The 16,529-nt window shown below is 39.1% G+C and overlaps 2 protein-coding genes across 4 annotated transcripts in view; one reads left to right on the forward strand and one right to left on the reverse strand.

Moving 5' to 3' along the window:
• Positions 1 to 2,059, reverse strand: part of KLHL32 (kelch like family member 32) — a 333,784-nt gene extending 331,725 nt beyond the window's left edge. For all 3 annotated transcript variants that reach the window (XR_011166280.1, XM_069077193.1, XM_069077191.1), the window contains exons 1-2: positions 1,798 to 2,059; positions 696 to 789 (exon numbers count right to left, since the gene is read on the reverse strand). The gene's annotated coding sequence lies outside the window, so the exon portion shown is untranslated. The remainder of the gene's footprint in view (positions 1 to 695; positions 790 to 1,797) is intronic.
• Positions 2,060 to 2,099: 40 nt separating this feature from the next.
• The window catches only part of NDUFAF4 (NADH:ubiquinone oxidoreductase complex assembly factor 4), a 23,199-nt gene continuing 8,769 nt past the window's right edge, over positions 2,100 to 16,529 (forward strand). Inside the window, exons 1-2 of the mRNA XM_069077198.1 lie at positions 2,100 to 2,362; positions 4,138 to 4,241. Coding sequence (XP_068933299.1) covers positions 2,227 to 2,362; positions 4,138 to 4,241 — 240 coding nt within the window. The 5' untranslated portion in view covers positions 2,100 to 2,226. The remainder of the gene's footprint in view (positions 2,363 to 4,137; positions 4,242 to 16,529) is intronic.

Genomic DNA, 16,529 nt, shown 5'->3' on the forward strand with positions numbered 1-16,529 from the left:
AACATAAATGAATAAACATTTCCCCAATCCTATATCTACATCCTTATCAAATGAGATAATATTTGTAAAAAGTGCTTAGCACAGTGCCTGGCACATAACTCTCTATAAGTACTTATTTCTTTCCTTTTTTTTTCCCTTACTTCTTTTTCAGTAAGAGAACAGGATGTGTTGAGGGGGGGGGGAGAGAGAGAGAGAGAGAGAGAGGGAAAGAGAGAAGTACAGAGAGAGAGAGAGAGAGAGAGAGAGAGAGAGAGAGAGAGAAATGTTACAGAGCTTGGGGTTTAAATGTTTGAACCTGGCACTGCAAAAACAAAGCAGAAAAAAAATAAAACCTGAGGACCTAGAAAGGGAACCTAGGGAGGAAGTAGATAATTGGGACAAGTGAAGAAAGGGTTCAGAGTAACAGCCTGGAAAGGGAACTGGGAAAAGAGTAAACTAGAGAAATAAAAGAGTGAAGGAGTAGGGCATCAAATAGAAAACAATTTTTAAAATTTTATTTTTTAGTAAAAAGTTAATTTTTCTCCTCTTTCCCAATCCCTATGGAAAATAATGATGATAACATTTATATAGCACTTATTATGTGCAAGGCATTGTGCTAAGTACCTTACAATAATTATACCCCCCCAACCAGGTCCTATTATTATACCCATTTTACAGATGAGGAAACTGGGGGAAACAGGAATTAAGTGACTTACCCAAGGTCAAATAGCTAGTGCCTGAGGCTGGATTTGAACTCACAAAGACAAGTCGTCTTGACTCCAGGTTCAGTATTCTATCTCCTATTGTCACCTGAAAAGAAAAAGTAAAATAAAGCCTTTGTAAAAATTTGTATGCGTGTCAATTTTTTAGAGATCAATTTGGGAATGTGCTTTGCTTGACCATATAAATGTATAAAGTATACATATGTGTACACATAATTACCCTATGTATAAACCTATATCTATGTAAGTATATACATATGGCTACATGTGTGTACACACGACCAATGAATATATGCACACATATAGACTCTGCAACTGTATGTGCATGTGTATGCTGGATATGATATGTATATGTATATAGACTATATAGCATATATACTACGTATTGTATATATACTACATATGGATACTGAATATGCATGTTATATACGTTACATATATTTATGTATGGTCAAGCAAAACAAATTCCCAAATCCATCTCAAAAATGTCTATTAGAATGGAAAATTATGCGTCAATCAGTAAACACGCCTTTATTAAATGCTATTTATTCAATATTATGTGGCAATGGGATTAAAAAGAAAAACATTTCAACAGTCCTGGCTCTTGAGGAACCTTACTGTGTACTGGGGGAAAAAGATTGGATTTGGAGGAGTCAGGGATCTTGCATGGGTTCAAACCTCTGCTCTGCCACTCACTACCCTCTGACCTCAGGAAAGTGACTATGGGCTTCAGAGGAAGTTGTACTGAATGATACTTCTTTAACACTTAATAGCTGTGTCAAGGAAAGAGTAAAGATATAAAAACATCTTCTGCACATCAATCAAGAGTCATGTCTTTCTTTTTTAATTAAAGTTTTAAGTGATAGATTAAAACAAGTACTTCCATAATATACAATAAAGATGTACATGAAACTGCCAGTCTGCTATGCACAACTTGCTATTCCTTTCCAATATACAAGATGATTATGATATTCTTTTTTGTTTCCTCCTCCTCCCCCGGCCTAGAAATGGCTACCATTAGACACAAATAGGTATATACACGCACACACACACACACACACACATATATATATATGTAAAAATATTCTATACATACTTCTACTTATCAGTTCTTTCTCTGACTGCAGATAGGGTCTTCAAATGTCTTTTATAGTTAATTTCGGTATTTATAATAGACAAAATAACTTATTCGCTCAAAGCATTCTTAAAACGATATTGCTGTTACTGTATACAGTATTCTTTTGGTTCTGCTAATTTCTAAGTTATTTCTAAAATGCTCATAACTTCTGGGCATGGGGGAGGAAGGAAATTTCACAGTGGGAAGAAAGAAGGCAGCTCCGGGGGAGGAGGCGCCAGGTGGCGCTGTCAGAAGTTCCGTTTTCTCATTTCCGGGCCCGCGTAGCCCGGCTTGTCCAAGGCCCGCGCATGCCCACTCGCGGTGCCTGGATGGTTACAATGTTGAGTACCTGGAGGGTTCCATGTGCTGGCGTGTTCCGCAGCTAGTGCATCATGGTTTGAGAGAGAGATGGGGGCCAGGGTGACCCGCGCTTTCCGGAACTTCAACCTGGATAACCGTGCCGAGAGGGAGATCAGCAAGGTGAAGCCGTCTGCTGCCCCCATGCACCCCACCACCAAGACCCTGATCCTGGAAGAACTCAACCGTGAGTAGTCTCGGAGGGCCGGCACCCCGGGGGGTTCGAGGTGGGGGGAATGCTCGGGCCGCCGGCGAGTGGGGAGACACCTGCCTTGTTGCGGAGTTCTCCTGTGATGTCGGTTGAATTGGATTCAATCCAGTTCAATACAGTAATTGTTTTATTAAGCGCCTACCGTGTGCTAGGCATAGTACTGAGTACCAGGGATACCAAAGGAGGCAAAAGACAGTTCTTGCCTTCAGGGAGTTTACTATGCAGTCGTGGAGACAGCGTGGAAATAAGTTTATACAAAGCAAGCTCTATGCAAAATAAGTGGGAAATAATCAAAAGAAGAAAAGCACTGGGGTTGGGGAAGGCTTCCGGTGGATTGAGCTAAGAGTCGTTGTAGGGTCCTAGATTTAGAGCCAGAAGGGCCTTAGGGGAAGGCGTGCGTTATAGTACCCTCCCCAGCCCCCTTTTTTTTGAGAGGTAGAAACCGAGGCCTTGAGAGGTTGAAATAACCTGCCAAGGTCACACAGGTAGTTCGTCAGAGGAGGGATTTGAACCCTGACACTGGAGCCAGTGCTCTTAAAACTGCACGGTGTTGAGGACACTTCGATTCGGGTTCGCCCGGTATCCGTGAAGCTGTTTTCTTTTGTTTTGTCTTTTTCAAGTCTGGATACCTCTATTTGTTCCTTTGTAATCTGGCGTATTTTTTTGTATGCATTTGTAGGAGTGTTAAAGAAGCACTTGGCAGTGAAAATTAAGTTGAGAATCTTCCCTCTTTGCCTGTGTAGAAAAAGACCCAGAGATACTTCCCCTCCACCCCCTACCTCGTAAACGACCTTGAACTTGTTTTATTTCTTGCAGGTGGAAAGGAGTAGGGAGATTTGACTTCTTTACTGGCCGAGAAGACCAGATTTTTCCAAGAATCGCAGAAATCTTAGAGGAGGGAAGTTTAAAACACCAAATAAAACATTTCATGACCCAGAATGCTTAGGAAGGTGTAGCCATAATGACATTGAAACTCTGTCCCTTACCCGCCCCTTTAATGTTACAGATCCTCCACTGGCAAAATTAGTTGATCTTCAGACATGTGCCTTTGTCCATTCTCAGAGATTCAAGGTGGTGCATGCTGGGAAACGTAGTTCCCAATCCTCTAGCCTGGGGTTTAACTGTGATGATTTTAATTCCCGTTTTATAGATTAATAACTAGGTCTAAGGAACTTCAGAGGCCATCTTATCCAGGCCCCTTGTTTTACAGATGGGGAAACTGAGGCCCAGAGACTTGATCCCAGATTCCAGGCCAGCGCTTTTGTAATTATTTAGGTTTCAAGCAGTCAACAATTATTATTAAGAACTTTATGTACCAGTCACTGTGCTAAGTGCCAAGGATACAAAGACAAAAAGTTTCTTTGATACTTAGATTTTTATATCATATTCAGATTCTTTAAATGATTCAAAGGTGGATAATGTATAAATATGTGAGAAACCAGTCTTAATATGTTAACCAGTTATGTTACATTATGTTTTATATTATCATATATCATTATATATTACGATATATAATATCATTTGGTACAGTATTTCTGTAGGATTTGATAGCAAGTACTAAACTCTGAGTCTGAAATTCCATTTTGAATTTTAGATTTTCCTAAGAATTTTTGTTTATGTTTTATCATATAGTGTTTTTTTAAGAGAGTATTAATAATTATGACTATATAATGTCTGACTAGGTATATGACTTACATTTATTTTGGCTCTATTTGTTTGTAATTGACTTTCCTTGCTTCATCTTCCTTTAGGCCATCCAGAATTAGAGGAAATAGTTAAAAGAAAAGATGACAAGCTACTCACGTTGTTAAAAGAAGTGTATGTTGAGTCCAAAGATCCTGTTCCACATGTGCGGGTAACTGGCATTTCTTATTTATTAGAACTTCATATAACCTTTAAGGGCTTCACATTGTTACATTAGTACCATTTTCTGTCTGTTCCAAATGAACAACTGTGGAAAATGTGGTAACAAGTAATTGTAATATAAGAAACAGCTTTACAAGTGTGTATATATGCCTCTGAGTTTAGCAGCAGCTCTTTGTTCCACAGAACCCTCAAGAAAGAGTTCTAGGCAAAAAAAAAAAAAAACAGTGGTTTACTTAGCAGTTTGCTTCAATGTCTTGAGAATTTAAAAAAAGTTTATAAAAGCATTGATTAGTTATAATTCCCATAATTCAACTCTGTCAGATTCCCTTGTGCTTGTGGAATAATTAGTGGATAATCTCTGGTGGAAGAAAAAGAAGAACACTTTTACTTTTCCTATATTTTAGTTTCTTGGTGTGTCTGGCAGAAGGGAAAGGTAATTTTTTATCCCTGAATTTTTTTTTCAAGACTGTGACAGTCAGATGCTCAAAATTGTTTGGAGGATCACATGAACTGAGAGTATATATGCAAATACATAAACATATACACATGTACATGTTCCTTATATTTTCCTTCTGCTGGTATAGATAGAAATCCCTCTTTGTTTTCCCAACCTGTGTGATTTTTTTTTTTACCTTGTCCTCCCATTCAATTCTCCATAAAAAATCCACTCATATTCTTTTAATATCTCTAAGGTACTGATAAAGAGTCATACCATTGTTCTCATTCTCACTACATGACAGCCAGTCTTATTTTCTATTCATCCATGTAGTCATTGATGTCTTTTATGCCAATTCTCATAAATGCATTACCACTGTAAATGTTGTAGCCTATTTGTGCCCTTTGGGTCATCTATAATTTAGATTTTCTAAGGTTATTGTACTTCAATATTTTGAACCATATATCATCTCTCTGAAAATATTTGTATGAAAAAGCTGGATTTTTGTAGTGGTCAGCAGTTTAATACTATAGAAAATGCCTTGTGTGTTCCCAAATATGATTCAACCCATTTCTTCTAACTACTCAGTGCTGGGCCCAGCTCACTGTCTATCTGTAGCATTTGTCCAATGTATATGTTGATTAATGTACTCTCTCTGATAGATGGATGGATATTATGTTTATATAGACATATAGGTTCATGTATATATATTGATGGACTCAACTCCCTTCTTCTACTACTCCACATTTCTTAATATCCTTATTCTTTCTGTTCTTAGATAAATTGAGCTTCCTTGCTAAAGCTAACCCTCTTCCATCTCTTTTATGGCCTTGTCTCATTAACACTTACCATCTTCCTTACCTTTTGTTCTACCCCTCCCCATGCTTCTCCAATTTCTGTTGATGTTGAACCTTCAGCCTGAAAACTTTAGGTTTGCCCTAACCTTAAAAAAAAAAAAAAGCACTTTCCCACACTATAATGTAAGTCCTTTGATCCTGCCTTGTCTTCAAGATATCATCTGATATTTCTCCTTCTCTTCCCTGCCAGACTTTTAAAGAAAGTACTCTTGTGTATTGCCTCTGATTCTTTATCGTCTAACAGCCATTTCAGTCTAAATTCTTGTCCCACAATTCTTTTGAACCAGTTCTCTGCAAGGACAGAATTATTTCGTTATTACTAAATCTAATGGCCTTTCCATTATTTGACTTCGTTATGGAACAGTAGACAGAACCCTCTTTCTTGATGTCCTCTTTTCCTTTGCTTTCTTCAACACTGCATTATCATGTTTCTCCTCCTATTCATCTAATACTCCTTTCATGCCTTCCTTGCCAGCTCAGCCTCCTTAAATGTGGGTATTCCCAAAGACTCTGACCTAGGCCTTCTTTGCTCCTTGGGAACCTCATCCACTCTAATAACTTTGGTTGTCACCTTTACATAGATATACCTCCCTGTCTTATATTGCCAACCTCCTTAAATCCCAAGTCTCATATTTCCAATTTCTTGTTTTTTTTTTTTTCAAATGGAGGTCCCTTTGGTCATAATCTTAATTTTCACATGTCTAAAACATAGCTTAATTTATTTTCCCCTAAACTTCCCTCTACTCCAAATTCCTATTTCTTTTACTTACCCTAGAGGCAGGGTTGCATAATGGCAAGATAACTGATCTTGGGGTCAGGAAGATCTGAATTAGAAATCCCAGCAATGACAGATACAAACCATATGACCCAGGGCAGTTTGCCTCAGTGCCCTAGGCAATTCTCTAAGACTTTTTAAGTTGCTGAGGAGATACCATCTTGCAATGGCAAAAGAAGTTCCCCTCCTGGAACCCCCTGTGCCAGGGAAATCCAAGGTCCTGCCTCTATGCCTATTTCTTACTGATGTCGCCATTCAATTGGTTTTGTTCATTCATTCAATTCAATTGATTCTTGGCTCTTTGATTCTTCTTCGTTATCCTGCATAGCCAGAGTTGCCAAGCTCTGCTGTTTATACCTCTGTAATTCTCACACCTGTCTCTCTACCCAACTGCAGAAACCTTATTTAGGCCCTCATCTCTCCTTACTTACTATTTATAATTTCCTGCCTTTGTTCCTTTTATCTTCTCGTCAATCTGTACTATGTACTCCTACTATGTTGATCATGTCACTTCTCTACCCAGAAAACTTCAGTGACTTCCCTTGCCTACTAAATAAAATAGGATCATAGAAACATTTAGATTTGAGGGGACCTTAAGAGGTCACTTGGTCCAATGGCCTCATTTTGTAGTTGAAGAACTGAAGCCACCTGAAATTATACAGGTTATAGTGAGTGCAAAGCCAGAGTCTGAAATAGCCAGGTCTTTCCATTTAAATCCAGCACTCTTTTTACAGCAGTGCTTCCCGTCTTGGCCTTCAAGGTACCGTACAGTCCAGCTCTAACCTACTTGTCCAACTTCATCACATATTGCTCCACTTCCTGTATTTTGTGTTCCAGTCAAACAGGACTCCACTTTGTCTCCTGTTCTTATCCTCCTCATTCTCATTTCTTTGCCTTTTTTTACACTGTCCCCCAAACCCCCTTCCATCTCCCACCATTGAAATGGATTATTCCAATCTATCTCACTTTGTTGAAATCTCATCCTTTAAATACCAGTTTGAATGACATTTATTTTATGAAGCTTTCATTGGCTCTCCTAGAGAGATAAAACAACCTCACCTTCCTCAAATTTTTCTTACCACTTTGTAGTTATCTTATTTTTTCTTGTATAATGATTTTTTAAATTGTATATTCTCCCCATTGTTTGTTCCATTCAGTAAGCATTTGTTAAGTACCTACTTAACAAATAGGTATTATGCTAGGCATAATGGGTATATAAAGTAAAAAATGAAACAGTCCCTGCCCTTTCTCAGTCTCTCTATTCCCACCCTATCAACCCATCACCTCCAACTGGAAGGGAAACAATATGAACACAGACAAGTAACTACAAAGTAGTTTTCAGGGATAAGGTGAGACCACTAGCAACTGGTGGGGATCAGGATAGGCTTCATGTAAGACATGGAGTTTGAGCTGAGCAGTGGAAAAAGTTAGGAGTGGTCTGAGGTGAAGAGGAGGGGGTGGGGGGGGCACTCCAGGCATGAGGAACACTTGTTGCAAAGACATAGATGTAGACATAGGAGATGGATTGTCATATAGGAGAAAGAACAACTACACTATTGCGTGAAAAAGAGTAATATGCAGTAAGCTTAGAAAGAAGGACTGGAGCCTGTTTGCCAAATAGACAAGTTTGTAATTTTTTCTAGAGGCAGTTGGAAGCCACTGAAACTTCTTGAGCAAAAATGTATCCTGGTCAGGAATATTGATTTGGTGGCTATGTAGAATATAGATTAGAGAGAGAAAAGAAGAGACTGGATACGTAAAGACTAATTAGGATGCTTTTGCCGGTGTCTAGGCAAGACGCAGTGAAGACCTTAATATGGTTAGTGTCCATGTGAGTAAAAAGAAGGGTGTGTGTCTGTGAGATGTTACGGAAGTGGTTAGGAAAAGGGAAAGGTTTTGGAGGAAAAGATAATGAAATCTGCTTTGGGTCCAGAATGATGGCTCCATATAGAGATGTCCAGCAGTCGGTTGCTGGTGCAGGATTAGAGAGCAGAAGACACCCTGGGAATCGCTGTGTTGTAAGATGCATAAGAGCAGGCCTCTATGTATTCTCAGTGCTTAGCATGATGTATTTGCATGATATTATTAGCATGATAGATGTCATAAGAGCAGGCATCTATCTATGTTGTTTCCAGTGCTTAATCTAGTATTTACTAGGCATTTAATATTGACTTGTATGAATTGAACTGTTGAATGGAAATTCAGCGTACCAATCTCCCTTTGTCTCAGCCTGGGAAATAAGGATTTTGTATTCTCTTGATTTTTTTTCAAATAATTATGAGTTTCACTGAGAGGGCTGTTAGTATTCTAGAGCTTAAGACAATAAGTACTTTGTGATTTGTGAATAAGTGCTTTTGAAGAACATCAGTACTGATAGTAAATTCTCCTGGTTGAACTTTGAATAAGATATACTCCAAGACCATGGTGAGCACCTTAGGAAAGCCAAGGCACTGGGATTATATTTTTGGTGCGTTGGTGTTTTATTGGTAATTACAGTAATAAGGCTTCTTGGTTATGGTCCAAGATGCCCTCAGCTTCTGTGCTATATGAAGTTGTATATGCACTATTATTTCTTGCATACTTTGATAGATCTCTGCTCTCTTTGACGTAGGTAATCTCTGCATTTATTGTGATGTGGAAGGAACCCTGAGTTGTTAAAGAGCTATGCTTGAGGAGCATAAACTCTGGCAGATCCTCTGTGTGTTGTCCAAAGGGCAGGTTGCTAGATTTAGAGTCTTATCACCAGAAGGATTCCTTAAGGCATAGGTTCTTAGGTCCATAAATTTGTTTTATAAATATATTTAGTCAGTCAACATTCAACAGACATCTTGTATACTGGGCACTATGCTAAGCACTGGATAAACATAAAGGGGAAAAAAAAAACCTAACCCCTGCCCTCAAAAAGCTTATATTCTAACAAGTAAAGACAGCAGGTAAAAGGAATCTGAAAAGGGGATAGGGAAGGGCACCCCTCCTTGAATGGAGGTTCTAGGAGGAGTCATCCAAACAGAGTGAGGGTGTATATCCAGAGGGTGGCAGAGACAGAGGGCACTTTTGAGGTTTGAATTTGGGGGCTGAAGTGATTTTCCAGGGTGAAGACATATCTAGGGCATTGTGGAGAAGTAAAAGGGGAGGAGGGGCATTCTGTGTGTCTGTGTTTTTTTTGTCTGTATATTTATAACTTTTTCAACATAATTGGTTTCCTACATAACTATGTATTTTATGCATTTAAAAGCATTATTCCAAGAAGAGGTTGATATGCATCAGCAGCCTCCCAGGGGTGTCTATAATGAATGCAAAAAAAAGTTAAGAATTTTGTGCCTAGCATGTGAAGGGGTTATATAATGGATCATTCATACTGATGAAGTAGTAGATCTTTTGAAAATTTGAAGTGAATTTAATATATTTTTTTCATCAGAATGTATGTAACATCTGACAATGCAGACTCAATGCCTCAGTAACTTCTACTGTTTTAGAAAGTTGCTATAGACACAAAAATGCTATCGACCTATGACTCAATCTGGTGTTGAATCCCTTCTAATTTCGCTTGACTTGTACTTGTACTTGGATAGTAGATATGAAGTGCATCACTGGGCCCACGCTTAAAGTGTCTCCATTTGGTAGATAGAGCTCAAGGTCCACAGACTTAGTCTTCAAGAATGGGGGAGTCAGAATGAGTACTTTGGTGAAGGATAATATAATATCCTTTACTGAAATCCTATTCTGATACTTCATTATGGTATAGAGCTGACCTTAAAAAAGGCTTTGCCTGTGGAATGCAAACTGGCAGGTTTTACCAAACTGGCAAGACTTTGAACAAGATCAAATGATGAATTGCATGTTAGATTTTGGAGGTCCATCATCAGGTTCATTGAAGGGGGGGATAGGGTTTTTTTTTTTTTTGTTTTGTTTTATATAGCAGCAGTTGAAGAAGACAGCCTAATGAGGTTCAGAAGAGTTGTGATCTGCATTGGGGAGGAAGCATTTATATCAACACAATTATGGAAGCTTGAAGTATTCAAGTAATATTTAATATAATACAATATGCAAGTCAGTGTGGTATATATAAAGAGCCATCCTCAGAATCAGACCTGAATTCAAGTTTCACCTCTCACACAAGTACCAGGTAGGTGTGACCCTGGGCAAGTCACCCTCTTAGAACTGCATGTAACTCTCTAAGAATGTGTTGCATAACAGTTATTGATCTCATTTTACAGATGAGAAAACTGAGGCAAATAGGATTAAGTGACTTGCTCAGGGTTACACAGATAGTATCTGAGGCTGGATTTCAGTTTACGAAGATGAATCTTCCTGATTCTGAGCTTAGTGCTCTGTCCACTGCACCATCTCACTGCCACAAATTAAAGATAGATTAATGTAATATTTAATAATGGCCTGTGTTTTGTTTATAGCAGAGATTTAGGTAAAACATTGTAAAAGAGGTAGGCTATGGACAATTGCATGTTTTCCATGCTTCTGTTATTTTAAAATACCTTAATTAATACATTTCATCATGCTTTGAAATCATTTTCAAAGAATAACTCCCATGATGTGTTAATAATAATACATCAATTTAAAGCAACTTCATTGAGATAGAAATAATTTCTATACTAAGTTCATACATATTTTCATTCTAGTACCTGAAATTTCAGAACATTTATAATCTATTTATTCATGATTTTGTAATTTCCCATGACTATTTTAAAATAAGTTAAATATAAATGTTATTTGTAGATAATTGGATTTTATTAAGTCATTTAGTCTAAGCTTTTTTTGTTTCTTTATTCACTTATCTTTTTGTTGCATTCATGATCATATGCAACAGCAATTGTGATGATTATAGATTCAAAGATTTTTTTTTTTTTTAAGCAATTGGGGTTAAGTAACTTGCTCAAGGTTACATGGCCAGGTGTTTCTGGGTGGGTGCTAAGTGTCTGAGCCCAGATTCGATCCCAGGTCATCCTTACTCTGGGGCCGGTGCTCTTACTCACTGTGCTACCTGGCCTCCCTGATTGAAAGAATTTTTAAAGCTTTTAGAAGGGACCTCAGAAATTATCAAGCCTAAAGCCTTCAAGGAAACTTATTTCACCTTGCAAGATTGAATCTTCCTGATAGATAGAGGGGCAGGACCATGGGCTTCAGGACCTCTATTTAAGGACCGAGCTCAGCACAATTTTTCTCCATATTTCCCACCTGCTATCTTACTTTTGGTCTCTGTTGAGTTTGAGATACTTACATGATGTCCAGTGAAGAAATATTCAGTAAATAACTAGCATTGTGGGACTGTAGCTCTGGGGAGAGTCTAGGGTTGAATAGGTAGATATGGGCATCATCTTCATAGAGATAATATTAGAATCCATGGCAACTGGTAAACTCTGAGAGAGATGGTGTACAGTGAGAGAAGAGGGCACAGGGTTTATTGTTGTAAACCCATAGTTTGGGTTCTGATGATTTAGTGACGGAGGAAAATTGAGAGCATGATGTCATAAAAATCAAGAGAGGAAGGAGGGGAGGAAAGGGAACAAACATTTATTAAGTGCCTACTTATGCCGGACACTGTGCCAAGTGCTTTACAAATGTTATCTCGTTTGAGATAATTACTAGAATAAATCCCACTTGGTCATAGTGTATGATTCTTGTGATATATTGCTGTAATCTTCTTGCTAGTTACTTTATTTCAAATTTCTGCATCAATATTCATTAGAGAAATTGGTCTGTGGTTTTCTTTCTCTGTTTTTGCTCTTCCTGGTCTAAGTATCAGCACCATATTTGTGTTTTAAAAGGAATTTGGTAGTACTCCTTCTTTGCCTATTTCCCTAAATAGTTTATAAAGTATTGGGATTAATTGTTCTTTAAATGTTTGTTAGAATTAATTTGTGAATCCGTCTGGCCCTGGGGAATTTTTCTTAAGAGAGTTCATTGATGACTTGTTCAGTTTCTTTTTTCTAAAATGGGTTATTTAAGTATTCTATTTCCTTTTTTTTTTAATCTGGACAATTTATACTTTTGTAAATATTCATTTTGCTTATGATAGGGTAGTGGAACCTGGGCCCCAAAAGCTCTAAGACCATGTTTTTGGAAGCAATGCAGAATCGCACAAGGCCCTCCCCCTCCACTTCCTTGAGAAGTTTTTCCATTGTTTCAGGCCTGACTCTGTAATTACTTCATCAGAACAGACACAGGGATATTGACCCAAGGACTCTCTCTCTGGCACCAGATCCCCAAGGACCAGCCTCTGGCAGCTAACCAAAAAATTGTCTTTCCTCCCTCAATGTCTAGGATCAGCAAAATTATCTCTGCAGACTCCCTATATTTTCCCCTCCATAGATCACAGGTACCTTCTTTCAAAGCACCTGGACTACTTGCATATGCTGACCATTCCCTAAATCCTGCCCCTGTGCCACCTAATTAGCATACGTGCCATCCTTTCCCTGTCACTTTTCCATATAAGTTTAGCATCACTGCCTTCAGGTTGTAGATTCCCTAAGAAATCTTTCCAGCTTCTATTGGCGTCACAATAAACTTTGCCACTTGACTGGAGGACGGTTTGAATGTGTGAGTGCACTCCAGGCAACTCCACCTTGTACCCTGACATTTTGGGGTCCCAGCACTCCTAAACCATTTCACCACACCCAAATTATGTCACTTAGATTGTCAGATTTATTGGCATATAATTGGACAACATAGCTCTTAATAATTAATTTCCTCTTCATTGTTGGTGAATTTTCCCTTTGATTTTTTTTTTTTGTTTTGTTTTTAAATAAAACCAGATCCTGGTTTTGTTTATTAAGTCAGTGTTTTTCTTTCAGTTTTATTATTTTCTCCTTTTATTTTCAGGATTTCCAATTTGGGGTTTGAGGATTTTAAATTCTTTTTTGTTTTTTTACTTGTGTGACCAATTTATTGACCTGTTCTATCTCTGTTTTATAAATGTACATATTTAGAGATAGAAATTTTCCCCAGAGTACAGCATTGGCAGCATCCCATAAATTTTGGTGTTTGTCCTGTCATTTCCTTTAATGAAATTGTTTCTATGATTTGTTGTTTGACCTGCTCATTCTTTAGGATTAGTTCACAATTTTTAATCTATCTTTCCATGACTCCTAATTGAATATATGCATTATGATCTGATAAGGATGCATTTAGAAAAACAGATAGGGAACCAAGATGGCAGAGTAGAAGCACGACCTTCCCGCGGCTCCGGCTTCCACCCTCCCCAATCCATGTAAAAAGGGGGCTCTAAACAAACTTTGGAGCTGCAGAACCCACAAAATGACACAGAGAAGCTAACCTCCCTCTGAGGACAGCCTGGCAGGCCAGGCCAGCAGGAATCCAGAGCAGTGCTCTGGGAGCCCAGCCCAGCCCCACGGAGGCTTTAGCCCCAGGGTGGGCCTGACCAGCCCCCAGCCACAGGGACTCCAGATCAGCAGCAGCTGTAGCCATTTCCAGATTTATCAATACATAAATGCGAAGGACAAGGTGAGAGGCCAGTGCAGTCTGGACTTTGGGACCTAGTAAGTGGGAGTGTGTGGCTTTTGCCCCCAGGCCGAGAAACCTCTGAGATGCCGGCACAGTCAGCCAGCGCCACATAGCAGCTTCAGCTCCTGGCCTGCAGAGTGTAGGGAGACCAAGCACCAGTCTGAGGGGTAATCGCTCTTGCTTTAACCTGCTTGGATCTGGATTGCAGTCTAGGGTGGAGGTCCTGGGGTGTGTGTCCAGCTTGCCAGAGCATGTAGAGACCTCAGAGAGGGCACCCATCTAATACCTCCAGCAGCTGAGAAAACCCCAGCGTTTGGGACGAAAACTCCCCTGTCTGGTGGCAGAGTCCTACTGTGGCAAAAAGCCCAAAAGTCAAATAATTGAGTGGCAAAATGAGCAGGCAAAGGAAACAAAGCAGACAGAAGATTCCAACATCACACTCCTATTTTGGGGATAAGAAGGAGCAAGGCATAGAACAGGAGGAAAACAGTGAAGTCAGAACTCCTGCACCAAAAGCTTCAAAGGAAAATACAAGCTGGTTACAGGCCATAGAGGACCTTAAAAAGCAGATAAGAAGGTAGCACAGCGAGTAAGAGCACCGGCTCCAGTGTTGAGAAGACCTGGAGATCGAATTCTGGGCTCAGACAATTAGCACCCACCCAGAAACACCTGGCCGTGTAACCTTGAGCAAGTTACTTAACCCCAATTGCTTAGGGGTGGCCAGGTGGCTCACCAAGTAAGAGCACCGGCTCCAGTGTCGGGATGACCTGGATCAAATCCGGGCTCAGATACTCAGCACCACACCCAGAAATAATAACTGGCTGTGTAACCTTGAGCAAGTTACTTAACCCCAATTGCTTAAAAAAATTTTTTTTAAATTAAAAAAAAAAAGAAGCAGATAAGAGAAGTGGAGGAAAAATTGGGAAGAGAAATGAGAACAATGCAAGAAAATTATGAAATGAGAGTCAACAGCCTGACTGAAGAAAATAATACCTTAGAAAACAGACTGACTCAAATGACAAAGGAGGCTCAAAAAGGCAGTGAGGAGAAGAATGCCTTAAAAAGTCGAATTTGCCAGATGGAAAAAGAATCTCAAAAGCTCAATGAGGACAATCATTGCTTCAGAATTAGATTGGAGCAAATGGAAGCTAATGACTTTATGAGAAATCAAGATGCTGTTAAACAGATCCAAACAAATGAAAGAATAGAAGGCAATGTGAAATATCTGATGGGAAAAACCACTGACCTGGAAAATAGATCCAGGAGAGATAATTTAAAAATTATTGGACTACCTGAAAGCCATGACCAAAGTAAGAACCTAGAAAGCATCCTCCAGGAAGTTCTCAAAGAAAACTGCCCTGATGTTTTAGAACGAGAGGGCAAAATAGAGGTTGAAAGAATCCACTGATCACCTCCTGAAAAAGATCCCAAAAAGAAAACTCCTAGGAATATTATAGCCAGGTTCTGGAATTCCCAGATTAAGGAGAGAATATTACAAGCAGCCAGGAAGAAACAATTTGAATATTGTGGAAACACAATCAGGATAACCCAGGATCTGGCAGCTTCTACACTGAGGGATCAAAGGGCTTGGAATGTGATATTCTGGAGGTCAAGGTAGCTGGGATTAAAACCAAGAGTCACCTACCCAGCAAAACTGAGTGTCATGTTTCAGGGGAAAATATGGTCATTCAGGGGAATAGAGGACTTTCAAGCGTTCTTGCTGAAAAAACCAGAGTTGAATAGAAAATTTGACATTCAGATACAAGAAGCAAGAGAAGCATGAGAAGGTAAACAAGGAAAAGAAATCATAAGGAACTTATCAAAGTTGAACTATTAACATTCCTACATGGAAAAACAATAATTGTAACTTATGAAACTTTTCTCAGTAGTTGAAGGGATTGGAAATATATATATATGTCTTTATATGAGCGTATGCGGGCATATGAATACATATGTGAATGTGTGTATATACGTTTACAAGTATACATAGATAGAGGGCATGGGACCAATTTAACAGGAAGGGATGATACTTAAAAGGTGAAATTAAGAGGTGAGAGGAATATAATGAGAGGAGATGGGGAGAGACAGATTGGGGCAAACTATCTCATACAGAAGAGGCAAGGGAAAATGGTTACAATGGAGGGGAAGAATAGGAAGGCAAAAGGGAATGGGTCAACCTTATTCCGATTGAATCTGGCTTGAGGAGGGAGGGAAACAAACACTACATAGGGGATCTCACCCTCCAGGAGAATGGGGGAGAAGGGGATGAGAGGGGGGATGATGGAAGGGAGGGCAGGCTGGGGAGGAAGGAAGTTGGAAGCACCCACTTTTGCAAAGGGACAGGATCAAAGTAGAGAATAGAACAAGTGGGAGGTGGGATAGGAGGGAGGGAAATATAGTCAGTCTTTTACAATATATCTACTATGTTATTGTTTTGCATTAGCTGCACATGTACAACCTGTACTGAACTGCTTGTCTCCCCAGTGGGGGTAGGTGGCAGGGGGGGGAAGGGAATGAATCTGGAATTGAAAGTTTTAAAATCAAATATTCAAATATACATATATATATATGTGTGTGTGTGTATGTATATATATATATATATACTATTATTAATACCATCTTACATGTAATTAAGTAATAAGATATACAGGCACTGAGGCATAGAGATCCACTGGAAAAGTCGAAAGGGGTATAGGAGAAAATAAGGGAGAGAACAGATTGGAGGTGGGG

The sequence above is a fragment of the Petaurus breviceps genome, unplaced genomic scaffold (genome assembly GCF_028583685.1).
Source record: "Petaurus breviceps papuanus isolate PSGF00001 unplaced genomic scaffold, PetGlider_PUasm1.0 90977, whole genome shotgun sequence".
NCBI classification, from domain to species: Eukaryota; Metazoa; Chordata; class Mammalia; order Diprotodontia; family Petauridae; genus Petaurus; species Petaurus breviceps.